The sequence below is a fragment of the Siniperca chuatsi genome, linkage group LG9 (assembly GCF_020085105.1).
Source record: "Siniperca chuatsi isolate FFG_IHB_CAS linkage group LG9, ASM2008510v1, whole genome shotgun sequence".
In the NCBI taxonomy this organism is placed as follows: Eukaryota; Metazoa; Chordata; class Actinopteri; order Centrarchiformes; family Sinipercidae; genus Siniperca; species Siniperca chuatsi.
In genome coordinates this window covers 30,010,193-30,036,913 of record NC_058050.1, presented here as the reverse complement: position 1 = coordinate 30,036,913, position 26,721 = coordinate 30,010,193, and the positions used below count along the sequence as shown (strand labels likewise).

Sequence of the window (26,721 nt, the reverse complement as noted above, 5' to 3'; positions counted from 1 at the left end):
TCATTCAAACTGTGAATTAGTGTAAAAAAAAATTGTGGTAAAAACCATTCACGTCAGACTCATAGTTGTGTCATATGAGCCGGAGATATTGGAAATTTCTGACAACTATGATGTTTCCCACTTGGCAAAAAGAAAGTGTCATCACACCTGTGGCAAGGTGCAATGATTGCTGGCAGTTACATCTAAATAAAAGCCAATATTAACTCTAATTCAATCCATTTAGCAAATTACAATCAAGCTATACACTGTTTGTTTGTATCTGGTTTTAGTTCTACAAAACCTCTATAAATATGTAACACAATAAAGATTTTGGCAAAAGATTTTGGTTATTTATATGGCGTGACTGCAAGGCTAGTGGGTAACCATTGTGGAGTAATTCTTGAATACTCCCAAGCTGGGATAATGGGAGAATTTCGTGTTTTTTCTGTTCTGCTGACATTTCATGAATGCAGCAAAAATTAGCTGGTGAACATTGTGGACCAATTTGCCATGAAACAGCCATTCTTGGTGAAGACCAAACCAGAGCTAAAAGGGAAGTGAATATTGGACTTATATTCATCAGGTGGACACAAACACAACTCCAAATGAATGAAAAAGTTGCTCCTGCTGCTGGATGTGTAAATAGGCAACTGTTTGCTAACAAGTTTGACATAATAACTTTATAAGGTGATAATATGTCTAATGTTGTGTCTTCAGCTTGTTTTTCTGTCCCCAAGTGGCCAAAAAAATCAACGAATGCTGCTTTAAGTCAAATAAAATAGGAAACATACCATGTAAGAATAACTTTGGGCTCAAATAAGATCATAAGTGATAAGAATATACATAGACATTTCCTTTCAAACATGTTTTCTAACAGAACAACAATGTAGCCTAATAAATCAAACAAACTAAAATGGTATTTTCAAAAATGAGCGGAAATACACTGTGACCAGCATGTTACCTATAAACCCTAAGCAATTCATCATCCTCCACTCACGCTTTCTCCAACCTTGCAATAGTCTTCAAGGTGACCGTGCTGTAGGATGTCTTCTACCCCAGAACTGCCCGCCCTTCTCTTCAACACGCTGCCCTCCTTCTCCTCGGCCACCCCAAGAGTCCTGGCTGTGGAACCCAATGCCACCTTGTGCCAGGAGTGGGAGCAGGCCCACCATCTCCTCTTCCATCTGGGGAACCTGTCCCTGTTACTCGGTCTGGTAATCCCCACCACCCTGGGCCTGCACATGATCCTGCTGCGCCTCCTTCTGATGACAGGTCTGTGCACAGCGCCCCCTGCTGACAGAATTCCTGTGGTGATAATACTGTAGCTGAGAATATTAGAGAAAACTACATTTATCACAACCTCAACAAATCTTTACTCTAATCAAAAGTGCCCTGTGCGTCTGCATCTGTAAATTATTACAACAAGCTTATTGAGTATTTCGTTTAGTTTTGTTAATAATGGGAAGCTTTTTTAAAAGTTGTCAAAGAGCGAGGCCTTAAAAGGCTCTGACAATGGTAGATAAAGGAAAGAGAGAATGGCAGATGGAAAAAGCACTTCCAACATGTTTATCTTCTGCTTGGAGGGAGAGTGGAGACAGGAAGTAGTATTTATGGGTAATGTGGTTGTAATTTTGACAGTTCATTTATTTATATTACACTTTGGCACAAGTTAGTCTCAGAGGGTTTTACAGAGAAAAGAAAGAGATAGAGGAAAGAAGAAGAGTAAACTAACAGAGCTACAGTAGGTAATCTTGAAAGGTGACTTTAAAAACATCTTGGGTGTTTTATTATGGAACGCTTGATGGGTCAAATAAATAAATAAATAAATAAATTAATATATCAATAAATACATACATGAGTTTAATAAGCTGAAGTATTTTTAGACCCAGTATGTTTAACTTTTACAACATTTAAGCCAACATATAATATAATTATACAAGTGCAAGTCCATTTCGTGCATTTTAGTGACATATCTCGTGCCATTGGTCTGATAACAATCTGAAACTTTTGAATTTATCTCTTTTGTTCAAACTAAATTTGGATTTGTTTTCCTGTCAGTGTACTGGTATTACCTTTTTAATATGTATTCTTTATTCTGAAACATAACATCTTGATGATTTCTCAATAATTTACACATTTTCATCTAAAGTCACAGTTAGATTAACATTTTTCTTTTGTTGCTTCGAAGAAAAAAAAGTCACTCACATCTGAAAATGACTTCAGTTTGTTCACCAAAAGTTGTACATAAGATGCACTTTTGCAGGGTTAAACTTAAGGACTAGTTGCTATGGTAACAGCTCCAGATAAACTTTAAGACAGCTTTGATAAACTGAAAAATCCAGACTTGTGTCAAATCATCAACAATTATATGTACAAAGAACAGGAGTGGACCACTATGGAAATAAGTTATTTTAAATTGTAGTGTTTTTATGCATCACATCTTGTCTGTGAGACATGCTATTTTTATTTGATTTAATTTTATGTCTTTGAATATCAATAATCCTGGCTGGCTTTTTTCTATTTTTTGTTTTTGTTTTTAGTTTTGTGCTCTAAATTAGGACAAGCAAGCAGTGATAATCCACAGTACATAAATTAACTTCAGAATCAGAATCAGAAATACTTTATTGATCCCCAAAGGGAAACTTTGTTACAGCAACTCGCCTTTACGTCAGTGTACACAGGAGAAAGTACTAGCAAAAAAATATAATACAATACACTAAAAAAACTATAAAAACAGGTCAGAAAATAAATTAAGTACCAAGTGGGTATAAGTATAAAATAAAATAAGTGTGAAGTACAAAGTGGGTTTACCGGTATAATAATGCAATGTAATAATATAAGTAATAAGTAGTAACTTCTTGATATTACAACCACAGTAGCTATACATACAAGGTACAAGGTAATTTATTTATCATTACATTACATGATGTTGTTTTTCAGAAATACTTTATTGATCCCAGAGGGGAAACTCTTTGCAAATAATAATTTTAGAAATGGATATTAAACTAGACTGAATTATTCAACTTTGAAGTGTTAATATTCAGTGTCTAGACATATCTTCTAAATCCACTTTGTTCTTGTGTCTTTAACCCTGACAGGATGTGGTCTCTTCATTGTGTGGGCGACTCTGTACAGGTGCAACCTGGATGTGATGGTTTGGAATGTGGTATTTCTGGTGGTCAACTTCATGCACTTGTTCTTCCTCCTGTACAAGCGTAGGCCGGTGAGTTTTACATCAGCATGCCCTCATTCACATTCTGATAGCTGCGTTACATTGAGGCGATTTGAGTATTTCACCAAATTGAAATACTGACCACAGGTGTTGGGGGAACAGTGTGTTTATTTATGCTCAGGTTCAGTGTTGAGTTTTCATTGCTGTCTTGTGCAGGAAGCAACATATCCGCCAGGGTTTGGTCCTGCTTTATGGTAATGAGATGCAGATATAATCAATGGGTGTCACCGAGGGATTTAGTGTCAGTAAGGGGCCCCAGTGAGCTGATAGAATAAGAACAGGACTTTTCATTATGAGACAGGAGACCTGTCTTCCTCAGTCACTGCTCCTTTACCAATTCACCAACTTTTTGAATGTGTTTTCATATAGACCACAGCAGCATTACTGAAGATGGCTTTTCGTGTTAGATTTTCTTTAAAAAGATGAATTAAGGCTGTGGCTCTGCTCTGTCAGATTAAGATCGACAGGGAGCTGCGGTCGGTCTACAAGCGGATGTTCGAGCCCCTCCATGTACAGGAGGCTTTGTTTCGGAGGCTCACAGGACAGTTCTGCACAATCCAGACACTGAAGAAAGGCCAGGCCTACGCTGCAGAGGACAAGACCTCTGTGGACGAACGCCTAAGCATTCTCCTCAAAGGAAAGTATGTGCTGTATGTGTGTGTCTGGGTGCAGCTGTTGTTCTGTGTCGTCCATAATTCTTATGATGGATATGTCTCAGTGATTAATCATTGTTCAGTGAATTGGAAGTTTTCACACATGGAAGTGTGCATAAAATATTTTCTTTTTTATTACTGTTATTAATATTATGATTTGGTGCTGAAATGACTAGTCAATTAATCAATAAGACAATCTACAGAATATTAATTGTCAACAGGTTTTATAATTGATTAATCATTTAATCAGTTATCAATCAAAAATACCAAACATTCTGTTGTTCTCCAATGCGAGGATTTACTTATTCACTACATATTTCCTTTTGTCTGTTTTATATCATTTTAAATTGAATATCCATGTCAGTATGGGTTTTGGATTACTTGAACAAAACAAACAATTTGAAATCCTCACCTTGGCCTTCCGGAAATTGCAGTGGATATCTTTGACTATTTCCTGACATTTAATAGACTAAGTTGGAGTCCTATTGTTGAATTTTATGGTTCAAAGGAAGTTTTTGTGTTCCATGGTCTAAATGCTGCTTCACAAGCTTCACCACCCTACTGTTGGGATTTACAATGGTTAAAGAGGCACCAAATTGTGTAGGTGCAATCAATTAATTATGGCTATCAGAATTATCAAAGAAAATCATAATTAATACTTTTAGTTAATAAAGTTCCTTGGGGCACCACTCTCCTTAAAGAAGAGAAATGATAGCCAATCAATTGACTGAGTCTCATAAAATACACTAACTATCAATATGGTACTCTGATTAATAAATAAATAACTATAACCAAAATTACCATTAATAGCTAGTAGGTTGAAGGATTTGGAGTTAAACATAGGAGAGGTTGGCAAATGATTCAGTCTTGTGCAACATTAAAGAAACCAGCATAATTATACACAAGCATTTATTAAAAGATAAAAAAAGCAACACACAATTTGAAGTCTAACTCTAAATGCACTAAACAACAGAACAAAGGGTGTGTGTGTGGGTGATCTAAAATGGCTGCTTGGTTTCAAAATGGCGTCTAAGGCCATATAACGTTAAACAAAAGGAACTAACTCAAAATGGCGACTGAGCCATGTTTGATAAAGAGGGTGGCTATGTTAAAAGTCAAATTGGAGGGTATGTGTGTGATCGGTGTAGGATAATAGTGCCCAGTTAACTGAATAGATGAAGGATTAATAAGGTGTATGATAAAAAAACAAAAACAAAAAAACAAACACAACAGGTGAAATAGTACATAATATTAAGTGATGAAATAAACCTGATGTTATTGGCAATAGTGAAGCGACATATGTGATCGGATTTTAAAAATGACAGCAAGACTAAATAGGAATTAATCACAGCAAAACCATGGTTTAGCCTACTGTTTGAAGCGCCGGCAAAGATGAGGCGTTTCCGCTGGCTTTCCGGCATGGTGTGCAGGGTTGAATCCTCTGTGCAGAGGAAGTTGCAGACTCCGTGATTTAGGAGCCCAGCTGGTTTTCATGGCCGACGGTAATAGTCAGGGCCAAGTCGCTGCTGGCACAGTTCTCTGGGAGATGCAGGATTCAAAGTTTCTTCGGTTCTAACCTTTTGTGGTGTTAGAACACAGATGTTGTCCAGGCCTCTTTCAAAAAGGCTTTGCTTTCAAAGTTGACTGGCTTCCAGTGACTCTGGGCAGCTTCTGTCGAGTCTGTGATGTTAATGGCTTGTCGAATAACATATCTCTGGCTACACTAACTTCTTCAGCTAGGCTTGAGTAACTTTCAAAAGGAAATAACGTTGCAAAAATCGCAAGGCTCAGTTACAAAAATATAGTCAAAAGAAACAACCCTTCAGTTTAATACTGAGGCATTAAAAAACCTGCCTGGAAAAAGGTTAATTTGTAAAGGGACTTAAGGCGAGGAAAAGAAAAGTTAAAGAAATACATATTAAGAAACTAAGGTAAAATAAAATAACCGGTGAGCTCAAAGGTGAGGACCAACCTGGGCTGAAATGTCGGTGCAGCAGATTTTGTCAGCTGAAGGAGGAGGAGTTTTGGGTGTAGAGGAAGGCTTTTGCGCCGAAAACTGCTTTGTTTGAAGCTTTTAACATGGCTCTTCATGTTTTTCCTGACTCTACTGAATTTAATAAAAGTTTTACGGGCAAAATATCACATACTCAAACATCATGACCATACAATCATGATTCGAGACACAAAAATTGTTTAACCAGCACTTATTTAAGCAGATTACAGTCAGTTATCTGAGACTTTGTTAACTTTAACATTTTTAACACTACTAATAAGTGGTATAAGGTTAAACAATATAGTTTGCTTAATACAGTATAACAGCTACAATATTATATAGATTCATAATGGCAATGGTTGCAGAGACTTCTGTCTGTTGGTCAGTAGGTGGAAATGCTGTCACCTGGTAAACAAGAGGTTAACTCTGAATTAATAACTTGCTCATTTCATGTCCTATAAACATAAAAGTTGGGTTACACATCAAGGAAACGTGCTGATTAATGTTAGCTGGATTACTGATTGGTTTTATAGCAAATTCACATTTATTCAGACTTTGGTTACAAAGCAAGGATATCACAGTGTTACTTCCCTTAGGAATGTACTTTCAACTTTTATGATAGGTGTCTGGTAAACCTTATCTCAGACCACATCAGAGGGTGAGAAAAGAAAGAGTGTGTTTTTTTTGCATGTGTGATGTGTGTGCATGTGTGTGTGAGACAGATCAGGGAGGAGAAGATGTTGTTAGCATATTAGCATGACAAGACATGTCATTCCTCCGGGGATGGAAAGTTCTGGCAAGTATCCAAATTGACACCTTTACTATTTGAGAGGGGGAGAAGTCTGTTTGCAGATCCATAGGTCTGACTAGACTTTATTTACTCCCCCCATGGAATTCCACCGAGTCGTAAACAGTGCTGGTGTGTGTTTGTGAATGTGGGGAGACATTCACCCCCCGGTTCTCACTACAGTTAGCATGCAAAGACTCTGTGTGAAGTATAACTTTAACTAACATCAACTTAGCATGTGGCTACCAAATCGTAACAGGGGAATCACAACAATAAAACTCAATAAACCAAATCAATACATATACATTCACAAAAGTAACAGTCCTGTGCTTAGCCAAGTACACTGTTATGCTATGTGAAGCTATGTAATGTCCAGTTACGTTACCAGTCCATGGAGGGAAAGAAAGTCGCTTTGAAGTAGGCAAACTCCTTGTTAGCCGGCGGTCCGTCTGTTGTAGACGGGCTAAGCTGGAAAGAATTGTGGTTCCGGGAAAAGTCCTTGCTGTGCAGTATCTGTGCAGATCGGAGGAAGCCGGTCGCTCGGTCTGTTGTTCTCCTTACAGTTAGCTCGGCACTAACTTCCTTAGTTGCTTGTTAAAAGACAGACTTTATGTAGTAGCTGTTCACACTAACTAAACTTGTTGCAGGGATCTTAGGCAGGCATAACGCAGACCTCCCCGAGGTCAAGGTGTAGAGTGAGGAGAAAAGAGAAAGAACAAAATATATCAGCGTTGACATCAGCCTTCAAACAGTCATTTGGGTTATGTATGTATATATATCCTAATACCTAATAGCAGTGAAAAATCCATCATTTCAGTAATTCTTTTGAATAATTTTGAAAGTGAATTTGTGACTTTTGGCGTAAATTTGAGATTGAATTTGGAACCTTTTAAATTGTTTTGGGAGACCATTAGAGAACTTAAGGCTTAAAATCACTTAAAAGAAATTGTTTTGTTTTTAAGATTAATCAGAGTTTTGACTTTGACGTTTCTGTGTGACAGGATAAAGGTATCCTACCGAGGCCATTTCCTCCACAACATCTATACCAATTCATTCATTGACTCTCCAGAATTCAGGTCCACTGAGATGCACAGAGGAGAGAAGTTCCAGGTAATAAGAAAATCAGATAGATAAAAGAAACAAAAACCCTTTTGTGCCATCATTGATTAATTGTCTGAAGTATTCATAATCTCTAAGTTTAAATACATTTAAAAAATAAACAAATAAAGACCTGTCTTGTCATCTCCACTTACCCTTAATGACTGCAGTGGTGAAATTAATAATGGGTCTGTTTCATGGTTAGATCATACAATCCTAATTTATTGAAAAACAAATGTTGTGTTTGATTGACAGGTGACCATCATAGCAGAGGAGAACTGTAAGTTCCTGTGTTGGTCTCGAGAGAGGCTCACCTACTTCCTGGAGTCAGATACTTTCCTCAATGAGGTGTTCAGGTACCTCATTGGCAAAGACATCACCAACAAACTGTACTCTCTGAATGACCCCACACTCAGTGACAAGGTAGGTCCAGCTCTCCTGTCAGATTATGATGAAAGTACAAACACTGGAAGTATTAACACATCAAGATCATACTGTAAAACAGCTACAACAATACTAGATGCAGATGATGATGATGATGATGATGATGGATGTGTCTCAGGCGGTGAAGAAGATGGACCGTCAGCCCAGCCTGTGCTCTCAACTGTCTATGATGCAGATGAGGAACAGCATGGCGAGCACCAGCGACACTGATGATGTCCTTAACCAGATCCTACGAGGAGGATCTGCTGGATCATCGCTCCGTAGGTCACATTATTACCCAACAAGATGTTTTAATGTGTTTCTGTATAGAGGTATGTGGACCCAAAAGCAGATGACGAGGAAGCAGTCTCAGGGCCGGTAGCCGGATGACTACCGTGTTTATTGTGGAATGGAATGCAGGCAAGAACAGGCAGAGGTGAGCAGACAGGTAATGAGCAGACAAAAGGCAGATAAGTACCGGCTAGCACCCATCCTGGCTGGGCGGAGGGGGTCCGGAGGAGGGATCTCGGGTGGGCGGAGGGGATCCAGAGGAGGGATTCAAGGGCCAGGTGGGAGATTTGGGGCAGACGGCTGGAATCCAGCGGCGGAGGCGAGGACAGGGTGCGGCTGCCATCCAGCGGCGGAGGCGAGGACAGGGTGCGGCTGCCATCCAGCGGCAACAGGGAGTGATGGCTGCTGCCATGCAGCGGCGACAGGGAGTGATGGCTGCTGCCATCCAGCGGCGACAGGGAGTGATGGCTGCCGCCATCCAGCGGCGACAGGGAGTGATGGCTGCCGCCATCCAGCGGCGACAGGGAGTGATGGCTGCTGCCATCCAGCAGAGACCGGGAGCGGTGGAGAGTGACCGGAATCTGTAGGCGACGTGGTGCCGGCTGTTGAGTGCTGGGTAGCGAGTCGGGAGACCTGCTGGGTTAGCTGTGCGATTTGGGAAACCATGGCCTTTCTGCTGTCTGTCAGAGTCTGGAGTAATTGTTCGTGCTGGCCTAGCAGAACCTCTCTGTTAGCCAGTGCTGTTAGGGTGCTACCTCCGGGTCTTTACCTGCTGGGTCCATGTTTGGTTGGATCATTCTGTCGTCGGGGGTGCTGTAGGGAGGTATGTGGACCCAAAAGCAGATGACGAGGAAGCGGTCTCAGGGTGAAGTAGCCGGATGACTACCGTGTTTATTGTGGGATGGAATGAAAGCGAAATAGGCAGAGGTGAGCAGACAGGTAATGAGCAGACAAAAGGCAGATAAGTACTGGCTAGCAGAGGTGAAAGCATGGGAGTGAGTCCAAGGAGGGAACACAGTTCAAAGGGGAGCAGGCAAAATCCAAAAAAATCCAAAATCCAAGAATCCAATATCCAAACAAGGTCCACAGGAGAACAAAGACTCCAATATACACTCACAGGTAGATACACTTAGCAGGACCAACACCATGTGTACAACGATGATCCAACACTGAACAAAGAAAAGACCAAGACTAAATACCCTACGGGAGGTGAGATAACGAGACACAGGTGCCAACAATCAAGGGAGGACCAACAATCAAAACTGGAGGGAAAACACAGACAGGAAGTAAAAACACAAGACATACAAGGGAAGAAGAATACAACCAAAATAAAACAGGAAGTGATAACACCTAAACTACCACAGTTTCCAGGTTACTGTAACCATGAGTGCCTTACAGCAGGGGACCAGTTTACGGGGGAGATTCAATTCAGTTTATTTATACAGCGTCACTTCATAACAGAAGTTACCTCATTGCACTTGTCCTATAGAGCAGGTCTAGACTGTACTAACATTATTTACAGAGACCCAACAATTCCCACCATGAGCAAGCACTTGGTAACAGTGACAAGGAAAAACTTCCTTTTAAGAGGCTGAAACCTTGAGCAGAACTAGACTCAGGGTGGGTGGCTTTCTGCCACTGCTGGTTGGGTGTTGGGAGAGAGAGAGAGAGAGAGCGAGAGAGAGCGAGAGAGAGAGTGAGAGTGTGGGAGGTAAGAGAGCATACAGTAGCACAATGCAAATTCCACATAGGATTTTAAAATAATAATAATGTAATGGTAGTAGTAATATTAATTGTAATAAAATATTAATTGTAATAAAATATTAATAGTAATAATAATGATAATAATAGTAATAAGACTAATAATAATAATTGTAGTAGTGGTTGTCGAGCAGGAACAGAAGGTGCCTGCAATCATAGATCCAGACTCTGCAGCTCTGGAGGCAGAAATAACTGCTGAAAGCGCCATAAGGAGAGAGGAGAGAGACAAGAAAGCACAAAACTACAGGAGAGAGAAGACGTAGAGTTAGTAACATGCATTAATGGGATAAAAATGCATACAGATGGGGAGAGTAGGAGAGAGGTGCATCATGGGAATTCTCCCAGCAGTCTAGGCCTATAGCAGCATAGGTTAGGTAGCATCAGCTCCAACGTGCATGTTGCCTGTTGCTGTTGCTCCGTCTCGTCGTCTTACTTTTTCCAACTTTTAGCTGACCGTGAACAGCTGACCATGCTGAAACGCCCAGCATGGAAGCATGGCGCCCAGGACAACCGATGTCCCCACTGAGATCTGGGGATGTCCCCCCTCCCCCCGGGTAGGCCAGACCACAACCTGGTTCACCTCAAACCCTGCTATGTGTCTCTGGTTAAAAGGCAGCCTGCGACCACAAGGACAGTGAGGAGATGGTCAGAGGAGGCCTATGAGACACTGCAGGAATGCTTTGTGGTGACAAACTGGGATGCATTCTGTGAGCCTCATGGAGAGGACATTTAAGGGCTCACTGAGTGCATCACTGGCTACATTAACTTCTGTGTGGACTGCAATGTCCCAACTAACTATGGGCTGTGGGTAACAAAGGACATCAATAACATCCTGAATGCTAAGACGAGGGCCTTTACTGATGGTAATAGGGAGGAGGTGAGGGCAATCCAGGCTGACCTGAAGGTGAAGATCAGGGAGGCCAAGGAGAAGTACAGGAGGAAGCTGGAGTGGAAACTCCAGCAGAACAACATGAGAGAGGTCTGGAGCGGCATGAAGAGCATCACTGGCTTCAGACCAACTGGCAGCAGAGGAGTTGAAGGAAGCTTGGACAGGGCCCCGGGGTTCTAAAAGCCTGTGCCTTCTGAGTCTTCAAAGGGTCCCTATTCTGTGGAAGACATCTTGCCTCGTTCCTGTGCCAAAGACGCCGTGTCCCAGTGGCTCCAAGGACTCCAGACCGGTGGCACTGACCTCCCACATAATGAAGACCCTGGAGAGACTGGTGCTGGAACAGCTGCAGCCCATGGTCAGACCCCTCCTGGACCCTCTTCAGTTCACCTACCAGCCCCGGCTGGGAGTTGAGGATGCCATCATCTTCCTGCTGAACCGCATCTACACCCACCTGGACAAGCCGGCAAGCACGGTGAGGATCATGTTTTTTGACTTCTCCAGTGCTTTCAACACCAGTGGTGAGATGTATCAGCGGTGGTGATGAGTCTGAGTACAGGGCTGTGGTGGGGGACTTTGTCTCATGGTGTGAGTAGAACCATCTGCAGCTCAATGCGACAAAGTCTAAGGAGCTGGTTGTAGACCTACGAAGGGCCAAGGCACCAGGGACCCACGGTTTCCATCCAGGGGGGCAGTGTGGACATTGTAGAGGATTACAAGTACCTGGGAGTACACATGGACAATAAACTGGACTGGGCTAAGAAAACTCAAGCTCTGTACAGGAAGGGCTGGAGCCGCCTCTATTTTCTGAGGAGGCTCTGTCCGTGTGTCCTGCTTTTTGGTGCCAAGCTTGTTCGCATAACAGAACAATCTGGCCAACATGGACCCAGCAGGCGCTCTCCCGGAGGAAGTTCCATTCCACCAGGCGATAACAAGCCAAGGGATTCTTCTGGGACAGCACGAGCAGATAATCCGTACTCTCGCTGACAGCAATCAGGCCATGTTGACCCAACTCATGCAGTTGACGCAGCAGGTGTCCAGACTCACCATCCAACTCTCCGCTACAGCCTCGACTCTGTCAGCGTCGCACGCGCCACCAGCGGAGTCTCCGGTGACGCCCCCCACTCCTCCGTCCGATCCCCTTCCTTTCTCCGGTGACGTCACAAAATGTTGGGGTTTCCTGCTGCAGTGCTCTTTGGTGTTCAGCCAGCGCCCTGTCACTTTCGTCTCCGATCAATCCAAGATAAATTACATAGTGGGTCTGTTACGGGACAAGGCATTAACCTGGGCGGAGGCAACTCATACCCGTCAACCCCTCTCTTCGTTGTCATTTGTGGAGTTTCTGGAGAGGATGAGAAGGGTTTTTAACCATCCTGATGACGGCGGAAATGCGGGTAAGCGGTTGCTGCGGATCCGGCAGAGGAACCGCAGTGTGGCGGATTACGCGGTGGAATTCCACATCCTAGCCGCAGATTCAGGATGGAATGAGAAGGCGCTCATCAGCACGTTCATTGCTGGTCTTAATGACACTCTTAAAGATGAGCTGGCTGCCTGTGAGGAGCCCACGGAGCTGGACGCGTTGGTGACACTTTGCATCCGGATGGACAATCGCATGCGTGAACGGTCTCGGGAGCGCTCTAACATGCCTTCGTCCTCTTCCTTCTCGCCATGTGGCTACCACCATCCATCCCCGTTCCAGCGTGCCTAGCCCAGTTCCAGCTCTTGAGCCCTTGTCAACCTCAATTGACGCAGAGGGAGAACCGATGCAACTAGGCCGGACCCACCTGATGCCAGCAGAGCGCCGTCGCCGACTTACTGCAGGTGAGTGCCTTTACTGCGGTGACAAGGGGCACTTCCGGGACAAGTGCCTCCGGAGGCCAAAAGAGTAGGCTCACCGGTCGCAGTGGGGGTTCTGGTGAGCCACGACAACCCCTGTAATTCAGGTCCACCCAGACTACAGGTCCCCGCCACTCTCTACGTCCAAGGTGGGTCTCTTCCCTTACGAGCTCTAATATACTCCGGTGCCGAGGGTAACTTCTTGGACATCGGGTTGGCTAGAGAGGCCGGTCTCCTCACAGAACTGCTGAAAAGCCCATGTAACGCTGAGGCCCTGGATGGCAAGATTCTGGCTCGCGTTACACACCGTACAGTTCCGATATCCCTGGTGCTCTCGGGAAACCATAGAGAAAGGATCCAATTCCAGCTCATCTCATCCCCCAACACACCATTGGTTCTGGGTTTCCCCTGGTTGCATCTCCATAATCCACATATTGACTGGGCCAAGGGGAGAATAGGTAGTTGGAGTCCAGTCTGTCATGCAACTTGCTTGCAATCTGCTCGATCACCACCAGAGAGCAGCCCCACTTCGCCCAGAGTGGATCTGCCGGACTTGTCTCTAGTTCCTCCCGAGTACCACGACCTTGGCAAAGTCTTTAGCAAGGATCTAGCTTTGTCCTTACCACCGCATCGTCCATTAGACTGCGCCATCGACCTTCTTCCCGGGGCTTCACTGCCAGCTACCCGTCTGTATAATCTGTCACGACCAGAGAGGGAGGCCATGGAGAAATACATCGAGGATTCACTTCGTGCGGGTCTTATTCGGGCATCCTCCTCGGCAGCAGGGGCAGGATTCTTCTTCGTGACAAAGAAGGACGGGACGCTACGCCCCTGCATCGATTATCGAGGGCTAAACCAAATAACCATCAAAAATAAGTACACGCTGCCATTAATCAACTCTGCGTTCGAGCTTCTTCAGGGGCCCAAGGTGTTCTCCAAACTGGACCTCTGGAACGCTTATCACCTGGTGCGCATCAGGGAGGGGGATGAGTGGAAGACAGCGTTCAACACCCCTCTGGGTCACTTCGAGTATTTAGTGATGCCGTTCGGGCTCACTGACGCCCCGGCGGTCTTCCAGGCTCTGGTGATTTGTGCTGCGGGATTTCCTAAATCATTTCATCTTTGTCTACCTGGATGACATACTCAAATTCTCACCAGATCAGTCCAGCCACGTCCTCCACGTCCAACAAGTCCTGTAACGACTTCTGGAGAATAGGCTATTCGTCAAGGCGGAGAAATGTGAATTTCATGTGCAGTCAGTAGGTTTCCTTGGGTACATTCTAGAGAGCGGGCAGATGAGGACCGACCCAGCCAAGACCCAAGCAGTGGCAGAGTGGCCTGTAGCTACCACCCGTTACAGTGGTTCTTGGGATTTGCCAACTTCTACTGGCTTTTTATCCGAGACCATAGCCGGGTAGCAGCGCCATTGACCAGACTGACCTCTTCGAAGATCCCGTTCGCATGGACCCCGGAGGCAGATGTCGCCTGGAACCAATTAAATGTCCTCTTCACGTCAGCCCCTATCCTCATCCAACCTGATCCCTCCCGACAGTTCACGGTAGAGATGGACGCCTCGGACGTAGGCATCAGAGCAATTCTCTCGCAACGCTTCCCCGCTGACCAGAAACTGCATCCATGCGCTTTCTTTTCTCGACGACTTTCTCCAGCCGAACGGAATTATGACGTCGGGAACAGAGAGCTCCTCACCGTCAAGCTAGCCCTGGAGGAGTGGCGACATTGGTTAGAGGGTGCGGAGCAGCCATTCATTGTATGGACAGATCATAGGAATCTGGAGTACATTCAGATTGCTAAAAGGTTAAATTCTCGCCAAGCATGTTGGGCCCTTTGGCCGCTTCAAGTTTACCCTTACCTACCATCCAGGATCAAAAAACACCAAGCCAGACGCCCTCTCCCGGCAACATTGCACCCTTGAGAGCTCCTCTGTACCAGAAACCATTCTCCCGTCAACCTGCGTGGTGGCCGCCATCACTTGGGAGATAGAGTCCATCGTTAAAGCAGCTCAGCGCGATCAACCTGATCCCGGGAACGGGCCTCCTAATCGCCTATTCGTCCCGGACTCAGCCCGTTCCCAGGTACTTCAGTGGGGCCACAACTCACGCTTCGCCGGTCATCCTGGAACCACTCGCACTCTCTCCCTGTTAAGGAGATACTTCTGGTGGACTACTATGGAGGCGGACACCCGGGCCTTCGTCGCAGCTTGTTGCATCTGTGCCCGAGGAAAGGCTTCCCATAAACCACCAGCAGGATTGCTCCGTCCTTTTCCCATTCCCGGTCGTCCATGGTCACACATCATCCTGGATTTCGTCACCGGTCTTCCTCATTCCCATGGCAATACTACCATCCTCACCATTGTGGACCGTTTTTCTAAGGCAGCTCACTTCATAGCTCTCTCCAAACTTCCTTCAGCTCAGGAGACGGCCGACCTCCTGGTACTTCATGTCTTCCGTCATGGCATACCTCTGGACATGGTATCCGACCGAGGGCCCCAATTCATATCTCAAGTGTGGAAGGCTTTCTGCCAGGCGCTGGGGGCTACCGCCAGTCTCTCCTCGGGGTTCCATCCTCAATCCAATGGTCAGACCGAGAGGGCCAACCACCTTGAGGCCATCTTGCGCTGCGTGGTTGCCACTAACCCGTCGACCTGGAGCTCCCATCTCGCCTGGATAGAATACGCTCACAACTCTCTAACCAGTTCTGCCTCTGGTCTCTCTCCTTTCGAGGCGTCTCACGTCTAGGTTATCAGCCCCCCCTGTTCCTGTCCCAGGAGAGGAAGTTGGCGGTTCCATCCATTCAACATCATCTTCGCCGCTGCCACAAAATTTGGAGAGAGACCCAAGCTGCACTGTGTCGGTCGGGGGAACAGAATCGACGGATCGCTGACCGACGAAGGACCCCAACACCCGCATATGAGCCAGGTCAGAGGGTTTGGTTATCTTCCAAAAATATTCCTTTACGCACGGAGTCCAAGAAACTGTCAGTCATCTGTGCCCTCCAGCCGTTCCCCCGCCACCCGCCGGGTCATTGAGGATCATCCTGCGTACACAGTGCGGCGGTTGTTGGATGTTCGCCGGCAAGATAGGGGGCTCCAGTATCTGGTGGACTGGGAGGGTTATGGCCCCGAGGAGCAGTCCTGGGTTCCCCGCTCCCATATCCTGGATCCACAACTTATTCGGGAGTTCCACCAGGCTCTCCCAGAAGGGTCCGGGAGGGTCGCCAGGAGGCGCCCGTTAGACGGGGGGTACTGTCATAGTTAGCCACTATGCCCCCTGATCCTTTTGTGCTCTTCTGTATCTGCCTTCCCCTGTGTTTCCTGGCGGTCCCCTGTCCGTCTTGTTTGTGTAAGTGTGTGTGTGTATGTGTCTGTGTTCTGGGCTGGCTTCCAGATCTCCCGGCTGCTTTTGATTACCGGTACACCTGATCATCATCTTCATCAACCACCACCGTTTATCTACCAGGCTCATCCACACTACCAGCGCCAGATCGTCTTCGTACCCAGTACGCGCTATACATAACGGCTCACGTAAGAAACCTTTTGAAGCTTACCTGTTCTTACTTGATGGTAACCTTGTTTGTCTCCGTCCTAGATCTCTGCTCTGCCGGTGATCACTGCTTCCGTTTGTCTCTGGTTCTCAGAGATTTCCATTCAGTGCCAGCAGCCACCACTTCCTTGTTCCACGACCATCGGACTCTGGTCCCAGTCTCACCGTGTCTTCGCCCGATCAGCCCAACCTTCAACCACGCCAGCCAGCTCAGAACCCGCTTCCCTGGTCTCCACTCAAAGCACCATCATCCAGCCCCCGACCCAGTCCGGTCGAGCTCACAGGACGACAACGCACTTCGCCAGACACGCCGCTGTCTCCTGATCCATCTGCACAATAAAACTGTTCAGAACTTGATCTGCTCTGTCCGTGTGTCCTGCCAAGCTTGTTCGCATAACAACTGTATGCTCTCTCTCTCTTTCTCTCTCTCTCTCTCAACCCAAACCAGCAGTGGCAGATGACCATCCACCCTCGAGGTTTCTCCCTCTTAAATGGAAGTTTTTCCTTGATACTGTTGCCAAGTGCTTGCTCATGGTGGGAATTATTGGGTCTCTGTAAATAATATTCTAAGGCAAATGCAATGAGATAACTTCTGTTATGAATTGGCACTATATAAATAAAATTGAATAAAATTGAAAATCCACTTCTTCCTTCAACAACCCACATTTTTGAACCAAAAATTCATATTCTATAAAAAAGATTGAAAGCATCATGTGCATTAGGAGGAGGTTAAACCAGATATTTGTATCTGTCTGGATACAGACTAATGTATGGATCACAGATATGTTATTCCATCTCTCCACTCTGTGATCCCATGGGAGATGCTAAGATGCGAAACCATAAAATGACTCTTTTGATTGTTCTGTAACTGGTTGAATGACCTGCCAAAATAGTTCTTGGTTAAATCATGTTTCCCTAAATGGTTTCTAATCACTATGCTATTTGCGTAGCCATAGTGATGTTTGAGACAATGTGATTCTTGCGCATACAACTTTAAATTAAAGTCACTAGAGTCAGAAAACAGAAGTTCCACAGCATGTGTCCCTTCGAAACAAAGGCAAAACAAACTCTGCCTCTTTGACGCTTCCTCTCTGACAAAAAGAGTTGACTGACAAAATTGCCTCAGGTGGGTCCTCAGAACTTGAACTTAATGATTAATTTAATGATCGAGTTATTAATGAATTTGGTTTATTTAATTTCCTTCAAATGAAGGTGGTGCCCATAACGAGTGTAATGATTTAAGTAGTAGTGTCGCTACACTAAACCTGTAGTGGAGTGTTGGTCTTCAAAAAGCTTTTAGTCAAAAAGAGCAGCTCTATTTATAATCTGCAGAAGAGTTCTTAGAGTTGCAATGCAGCAACTGTTAATGGTAATGAAAACCACTAACTTTTTCTGGTTTCACAGCGTCTTTTCATCGACTCATCCTGTGCTGGGGCCTGGGGATGTATGGACGCACATTTGATAATAGCCTCTTGTAGTGTGAATTGTTTGCTATATGGATGAAGGTTTGTGTGCTCTGTGACATGTGACCTCTGTTGGTTGAGCTAGGATGATGCATTTTTTCATCCCTAAGTGCATATGAGCAAAAAGAAATGACACCAATTTATATATTAACAACACCTAACTGATTCAGTTGTAATATTTTTGTATTTCTAGAAAAATCACCTGGCACCAAGACCTCCTCAAAGATGAAGCCCATAGAAGAAGGCATGGAGGATGACGTTTTCGAAGAATCTGCTCCCTCCAAGTCTCATCGTATTCCCAGCACTTCCACTAAGGAAGTGTAGCCAGCAGGAGAAGCAACACAAGATCAAATGCATATCATGTAGGTCTGTTTAGCAACCTAACAATTAGAACCTGATCAATACACAGGCATGGCCAATATTATCAGCCATGTAATTTTCACAGATATATGGATATCTGTGTTTGCTGAGTAAGAACAAATGTCAGTAGAGAAATGTCAAAGATATGTTTGTGGTCATTTAGAAACAGTGTCTCCATTATATTATTTTCAGATTGAAGAATTTGCATTAATTGATTTATTTGGCCACTTGCAGCAGAATTGGCTATAACACACATAAGTGACATATTATCACCTTACAAAGTTGTTATGGTGAACAAACAATTGCTCATCCAGCAGACACAAAGCAACATTATCATCATCATCTGTGTTCACCAGATGATTGTTTGGTCTCCACCAACTCCTGAGAAAAATATCTGGCTCTTTAGCTGCTAACTGCTCCATTATGTTTCCAGCTAGTCTCTATCTGTGTCTGTCTGCTGTTTGGTGTTGAGCAGGCAGTGGGCTTTTAGAGGTTTTCATTGAAACCAGCAGCCTGCTAGAAACAAGGCTGATGAGAATGGTGAGAGTGAACCAAAACAGTAAAGGTGTGGGACGGAAAACCAAATCAAGACACTAGAAAGCTCCATAGAGCTGAGGGGATCTGCAGGGTTGGAATCATTCCCTGTGGGTTCATCATCATGACATCGTTCACATTACATTTAGTTATTTGATTTATTGTTAATATAAAAATGTTGATTAGTGCAGATTCAAATACTCAAATATAGGTATCAAAATCTGTCTCAAAAATGTTGTATTGTTCGGGCTCTAACAACTATTCTGGACAGATACTTTCAGAATGATATAGATACTTTAATTAGTTTCAGGAAAACATAACTGGTTAGTTTCTCTCTGTGAGACAAAAATACATTTTTATTATATTTTTGAATATATATACACACAAGCATTTCCTGTTTTAGCCACAAACTCATAAGTGTCACACCTTTCACAACAAAATCATTCTTAATGAGGATTTTCTTTGGAGAAATAATTGTATTTAACAATGTATTCTTTTAAAATGTTTGAAACACTAACCAGTGGACTCTGTGTGTTTCATAAACATTTTGAGTGAAATGTCTTGTCCTAATACTGTTTGCTGTTTGATGTATGTTTAAGCTTTGGATTCTGATTATTATTCTTATATTCTTATATATAAATTATTATTCTGATTTCACTGTTGTACTCCATTAAATAAATGTGATCATTCATCTCACTCTGTTTTTTTCTTTTCCATATTAGTATAACCTTTGATCTTGAACTGAATCGTCAAAGTCAGGGTAAGGGTGTGATGTATTTGTAGAAGTGGAGTGCCCCCCTATGGCCATAATGTGCAATCCATGCTTGGTTCATTACAGTAAAGTCATTACAGTTTTTTACAATTGCTAAATCACATTTTTTACAATTGCTAAATCACATTTCTCTATACAAGTTCCACACAGTTCTCTTTACCAACACCTTGTTCAGCACAACAGTTCATCTCACATCCAAAATGCACTAATGCAACCAAACCACTACATACACATCTTGGGATCAACTCTTGTACCCGAACACTTGGCTGCCAATAGTAACACTTTGTTACTCATTATACATTGACCATAAAAATCACTAACAACAGGTAGCATTGCAATTACAATTACAATTAGTGTCACTATTGTCTTTATAAAAGTTTCTTTTTTTATGTAGCATAACCATGATTCCATTACACAATAATAAGGTCACTTCTCTATTGCATGGATTATGCTACCTTACAGTATATATCACAGAAATTAATCAGAAATGTTGCAATATGCTTCAATGGTCTTGTTTTTTTTGTTGCCATTTTTGCTTTGAGTATTTCCAAGTGCACAAAATGAAACAAACGTAAAACAGCCATAGAAATACAACAATGCTAGTCAACCCTACCTTCTGCATTTCTCATCCACATCACACCTTATGTCCTCTCTTGCATAATACCTGGGAAAGAATTGTTTTTCCTGATCGATCCCTGGCAATCTTCTGCAGATATGTCCAGAGATCCAGCATTCATTGTGTCCAAGAGGGACATCTGATAAACTTTCCACCTCCAAGAAGAAAATATTTCCAATTGCAAGAAAAAGTGACACCATTTTGGAATGGGCTGTAAACTTGCTTCACAGAGACGTGGCTGTGGAGACGTGGCTGTGATTGATACCGGACTCTGCGACACAGCTGCCTGCTTCAAGACCTCCACCTCATGCCCATCCCCAAAACACCAATGACAACAGGACTTAAAGACTACAGACCCATCGCTCTGACCTCTGGTAATGAAGTCTTTTGAGCGCCTTGTGTTGTCTCACCTCAAAACCATCACTGACCCACTCCTGGTCCCCCTGCAGTTCACCTACAGAGCCAACAGGTCTGTAGATGATGCAGTAAACACGGCCTTCCACTTCATCCTCCAGCACCTGGACTCCTCAGGAATCTATGCCAGGATCCTGTTTGTGGATTTTAGCTCCACCTTAACACCATTACCACGGCTCTGCTGGAGAACAAGCTCTCCCAGCTGAGTGTGCCTGACTCCACCTGCAGGTGGATCACAGACTTCCTGTCTGACAGGAGGCAACACGTGAAGCTGGGAAAACATGTCTGTGACTCCCGGACCATCAGCACTGGTTCCCTTTCCCCTCTGCTCTTCTCCCTGTACACTAACAGCTGCACCCCCAGTCATCAGTCTGTCAAGCTCCTGAAGGTCGCAGATGACACCACCCTAATTGGGCTCATCTCTGGTCGGGATGAGTCCGCTGACCTCATGTGGAAGCTGAACATCAGCTCCATCACCAAGAAAGCACAGTAGAGGATGTACTTCCTGCGGCACAAACTGTACAGCTCTTTCATTCTAAAAACAGATATATTGTACATACTTTTTATAATATTTTTTCATATTTTTATTGTCAGTTTTTGCTATTTATATTCATTGACTTTTGTAGTACTTGGCTTTTTTGTTTATGTATTTTTTTTGTATTTTCTGTACTTCTTTGGTCACCATTTGTTGCTTCAAAACCTGTAAATATATGGCCTTGATTATGTTGTATTGATTTATCTATGACTATTATCTATGACTTTATTCATCAATTTGTCAGTTTGTAAATAAAATTCCCCAAAAAATGACAAATGCAATTATCAGAAGCTGGAGGTGATACCTTCCATTAGCCAAGATATCAGCCATTAAGAGATCCCTTCTTAATGTGCTTCCAATGCATGCGTTGAGGTAAAATGTGAACTGGGAGAGTGTAGAGGCGATTTAGAAGGTTTTTCTGGTGGAGATATGCAGAGTTGAGTGAAGACAGCATACTCCTGTAATTCTAGGACAGGTCTGTAATTCAAAAGGGACATGCTGACGTGCTGCAGTAAGCCTATTGTCTCATTTCCGGTGTTTGTGTGTTAGTGGTTATTTTTGCTGGTCTAGCTCCATCCATCCATCCATTTTTCTACCGCTTGGTCCCCGTTAGGGGGTCGCGGGTGACTGGAGCCTATCCCAGTGACTTCGGGCCTTAGGCAGGGCACACCCTGGACAGTGGCCAACTCGTCGCAGGGCGAACACAGACACAGACAAGGACAGACAACCATTCACTCACACATTCATTCAATACGGGCAATTTAGAGTTATCAATTAACCTACACATGCATGTCTTTGGACGGTGGGAGGAAGCCGGAGAACCTGGAGAGAACCCACGGTAACACGGGGAGGACATGCAGACTCCACCCAGAGAGATTGTGTGATGTTGGTCCGGTCCGGGAATCGAACCCACGAACCCACGATCTCCTTATTGGGAGGCAGGAGCTGTAGCCGCTCTGCCACCGTGCACCCCCTGGTCTAGCTCATCCCAGTTAATTTTGTTCGATAATAGTTTGATAGCAGCTAGTGATAGCTTCTCTCTCTCCCTCTCCTGCTCTCTCTTGCTCTGTGTGTCAAATGTTTAGCTATTCATCTGCCTCCTTTAGTGATAATGGCACATATAATAAATGTAGTTTATTTGTAGCGTTGGAGGTGAGACTTAGTGAATTGGAAACGTGGTTCCGCACCATGGGAACTCAATCATTAGCTGCTGCAGTTAGCCAGCCCCAAGCGGCTGGTGTGGACCGACCAGAGGTAGCTCCTGTTAGCTGTCCCCCGTCTGCTCGGGAGCTGGGTGACTGTTCAAAGGAAGCATAGCCCTAACCCCGGTAGCTCCTGAGCAGCCAAGAAACCAGGGAGGCTGGGTGACCATAGCATAGCCCTAAGCAAAAGTCCACGGTTCCCCACCAACCTGTTCACGTTTCTAACAAGTTCTCCCCACTCAGCGACACACCCGCTGAGAATCCAACTCTGATTATTGGCAGCTCCATTTTGAGAAATGTGAAGTTTGCGACACCAGCAACCATAGTCAAAAGTATTCCTGGGGCCAGAGCGGGCGACACTGAATCCTAATAAAACTGCTGGCTAAGTATAAGCGTGAATACAGTAAGGTTGTTATTCACGTTGGCGGTAACGACTCCTGATTACGCCAATTGGAGGTCACTAAAATTACTGTTGAGTCAGTGTGTACATATGCAAACACAATGTTAGACTCCATAGTTTTCTCTGGGCCCCTGCCAAATTTGACTAATGATGACATGTTTAGCTGCATGTCTTCATTCCGCCGCTGGCTGTCGAGGTGATATCCAGGAAATAATGTGGGCTTTGTAGATAAATGGCAGACTTTCTGGGGAAGACCTGGTCTGATTAGGAGAGACGACATTCATCCCACTTTGGATGGAGCACCTCTCATATCTAGAAATCTGGCCATGTTTATTAGTGGACCTAAACCATAACAACCCAGAGTTGAGACCATGCAGAGTTGCAGCCCCACACGCTTTTCTGGGCTTCCAGAGCAGTTACCCTCCTTAGTGATGGTGTCTGCCCCCCCGACCACTTAAATGAATAAAATCAAAAGTTAACACAAGAGGAGTTATACATAAAAACCTAACCATAGCTGAAATAGCACAACCAAATAGGACAATTAAATGTGGACTCGTAAACCTTAGTTCTCTGTTGTCTAAAGCTGTTAGAGCTATTAGTGAACGATTTAATATCAGATTTTCATATTGACTAATTCTGGCTTACTGAAACCTGGCTGGGAATTTCAGTCCTTCCAAAATTAATCATCTTGTTGATAGTGCTGCAGGCTCACTGCGAGTGACACTCGACTCTATTGCCCCTCTAAAAATATGAAGATAATAAAAACTTGAAAGGAAATGGCATTCCACCAATCTGGAAGAATCTTGTTTAGTCTGGCAAGATAGTCTTAAAATATATAGGAAAGCCCTCTATAATGCCAGAGCATCTCACTAATCATCATTAATAGAGGAAAATAAGAACAACTCCAGGTTTCTTTTCAGCACTGTAGCCAGGCTGACAGAGAGTCACAAGTCTGTTGAGCCATGTATTCCTATAGCCTTCAGTAGTAACAAATTCATGAGCTTCTTTAATGATAAAATTTCATTTTTTAGAGCAAAAATTCATCACATCCTGCCCTCAACTGGTACTGATTTGTCTTCAAACACAGGAACCTTAGAAACAGCTGTAAAACCTGATATATATTTTGACTACTTTTCTCTTATTGACCTTCTTCACCTAACTTGAACAATTTCTTCATCTAAGCAATCAGCCTGTCTCTTAGACCCCATCCCAACTAGGCTGCTTAAAGAGCAGTTTTACCCTTAGGACGTCTTTACTAGATATGATCAATCTGTCTTTATTAACAGGCTTTGTACCACAGTTTAAAGTAGCTGTAATTAAACCTCTTCTTAAAAAGCCATCTCCTGAACCAGGGGTTTTAGCCAACTATAGACCTATATCTAACCTCCCCTTTCTCTCTATGACCCTAGAGAAAGCATTCGCCAATCGTTTGTGTGACTTTCTACAGAATAACAGTTTATTTGACTATTTTCAGTCAGGATTTAGAGTGTATCATAGCACAGAGACAGCACTGGTGAAAATTACAAATTACCTTCTAATTGCATTGGACAATGGACTTAAGGACATAAAAACCTGGATGACCTGCAATTTTCTGATGTTAAACTCTGACAAAACTAAAGTTTTGTACTTGGCCCCAAACCTCCGAGATACATTAGTTAAAGATATAGTTACTCTAGATGGCATTGACCTGGTCTCCCGCAAGGAATCTCTGAGTTATTTTTAATCAGGATTTGTCCTTTAACTCCCACATAACATCAAAACTTCCATAACTGCCTTATATCACCTATGTAATATTGCAAAAATCAGGCACACCCTGTCTCAAAATGATGCAGAAAAACTAGTACATGCATTTGTCACTTCTAGGCTGTCATTGTTTTATTAATATTACCACTACCATTACATTATTATTTTAAAATCCTATGTGGAATTTGCATTGTGCTACTGTATGCGCTTTCTCTCTCATCCCAACACGGCAATGGCAGATGGCTGCCCACTCTGAGTCTGGTTCTGCTCGAGGTCTCTGCCTCTTAAAATGAAGTTTTTCCTTGCCACTTGCTCTTTGTGGGAATTGTTCGGTCTCTGTAAACAATATTATAAAGAGTATGGTCTAGACCTGCTCTATAGGAAAATTGCAATGAGATAACGTCTGTTATGAATTGGCACTATATAAATAGAATTTAATTGAATTAAAGGGTTGAATGTGGTTTTCTTTAAAAGAGGGTTCACTCTAGCTTTTTTTAGAAAAGAAAACAATCAGTTGTCAAAGAGGTATTGATGAGGTGGGTGAGGAAAGGAAGGAGGTCAGGAGAAATAGTCTGGAGAAGGTGTGCAGGCATACGTTCAAGAGAGCAGGTGGTTGTTTGTTAGTATAGGAGATGAGGAGATGGATATAGGACAGGTGGTGTCAGCAGGTGGGTGGGAAAAAGAGGAGCATATGTCATCTATCTTTCTTACAAAGTAGTTAACAAAGCCACTTGGTAGAAGGGACAAGGGAGGTGGGGGAGTGTTTTTTGTGGTTGGAGAAGGAAGAATTGAATTTTGGAATGAAAGCTACAGATAAAGAAGTGGTGAAAGAGGATTAGCAAACCAGTGCCACCCCCTCTGCCGGCGGGTCTGGGTGTGTTGGTAAAGGTGTTACAACATCTGCCTCTGTTCTGTTTTTGCTTATTCTTCCTCTCTGTCCCTCCCGTCAGTCACCTCTCTCTTCCCCATGCCCACTGACATAGTAAATTACATTAATGATGTAATAAAGTAACTAAAAATGTGCATGGTCATAGCTAAATTCTTGTGCAGAGAAGTTTTTACACGGTTCGGTATAATAGATATCCTCAGCTCAGATAATGGAGAAGCATTTGTAGCACAGGCAATGAAGGTAGCCTTAAAGATGTTAGGGATTTAGCAAACATTTGGGTGTGTGTATCATCCTCAATCACACATTGAATGAGCTACTCTAAAAGCAAAAATAGCCAAGCTAATGGCAGATAGCAAGTGTAAGCTAAATTGGGTAGAGGCTTTATCACTGGAACTAACTGAGGTCACAGACTAACACATCTAACACCGCATGAAATGTGCACAGGGAGACCAATGCCAGTGCCATATCTCAGAGGTCCATATGAAGGACCTCTGCTTGAGCAATTAGAAAGAGAACTAACAAGTTATGTGCAGCATTTAACTCGAATACATAAAGTTATATTCCAGCACATGAAAGGTGCCACAGAGGAAAGGGACGCTGCCAATCCAGACCACTTGCAGAGAGTGTGTCCAGGAGAGTGGGTATACGTCAAGCATTCAAGAGAAAGTGGGACCAACCCAGGCGTGAAGGCCCCTTTAAGGTCATCCTTGCAACCCCAACAGCACTGAAGGTTGAAGGTAAGAGAGTTTGGTTCCAAAAATCTATGACCATGCAGGAAGCCACTAGATTAGTGAAGCCACACCAAAAAAGGCATACACGTAGAAGTCCAGTAGAAGGACTTCATAAGACAATTAACAAATTGAGAACGACAAGTTGGGAAAACAATCTGTTCTATCAATGGATTTCTATTCAGCCCAGCAAGTAAGCACACAGTCTTGTGTTATAACTCTAGAAGAATTCCACAAATGATGCCCATTCCAGGTTTTGACGCTGACACATGTGGTACTGACGGAGCCTGTTTTGCATATTGTGAAAATGGCTGGAGATTACAACGGATGGAGTGAGAACAGAGTGGCAGAAGACCAGAGAGTGTGTAGTTACATTGGAAATGAGTGTTGTACTGTTATCCCCGTGCACACAGGAGAAGAAGGGAATCTCACAAAAGCAATTGAGAAACTGAAGAAATTGAGGGATGAGCATGTAAAAAATTCTAATTGGGACACCAGAATGCCAGCAGTATGGGACTAGCTTAGCAATCTGAACTTCAAAAAGATCTTGCAGCTGATAGGCATGG

At 43.7% G+C, this 26,721-nt stretch overlaps 1 protein-coding gene across 2 annotated transcripts; it reads left to right on the top strand.

Moving 5' to 3' along the window:
* The first annotated feature begins 1,022 nt into the window (after positions 1-1,022).
* On the top strand, positions 1,023-19,552 carry bves (blood vessel epicardial substance). 2 transcript variants are annotated; one of them, XM_044207859.1, is made up of 7 exons: positions 1,023-1,251; positions 3,078-3,202; positions 3,665-3,852; positions 7,646-7,754; positions 7,998-8,165; positions 8,305-8,446; positions 18,156-19,552. In XM_044207859.1, the coding sequence occupies exons 1-7, from the start codon at positions 1,023-1,025 to the stop codon at positions 18,284-18,286; spliced, it is 1,092 nt and encodes a 363-aa protein (XP_044063794.1). In that variant the 3' UTR covers positions 18,287-19,552. The 2 variants fall into 2 exon arrangements, with proteins under 2 accessions (XP_044063794.1, XP_044063793.1); XM_044207858.1 differs by lacking the exon at positions 18,156-19,552 and adding an exon at positions 16,545-17,033.
* Positions 19,553-26,721: the final 7,169 nt, after the last annotated feature.

Excerpts from the sequence above, each read along its gene's own strand:
- bves (XM_044207858.1), top strand. The coding sequence starts at position 1,023 with ATGTCTTCTACCCCAGAACTGCCCGCCCTTCTCTTCAACACGCTGCCC. Across the intron at positions 1,252-3,077 it reads GCGCCTCCTTCTGATGACAG|GATGTGGTCTCTTCATTGTG; the intron begins GTCTGTGCACAG and ends TAACCCTGACAG. Across the intron at positions 7,755-7,997 it reads ACAGAGGAGAGAAGTTCCAG|GTGACCATCATAGCAGAGGA; the intron begins GTAATAAGAAAA and ends TTTGATTGACAG.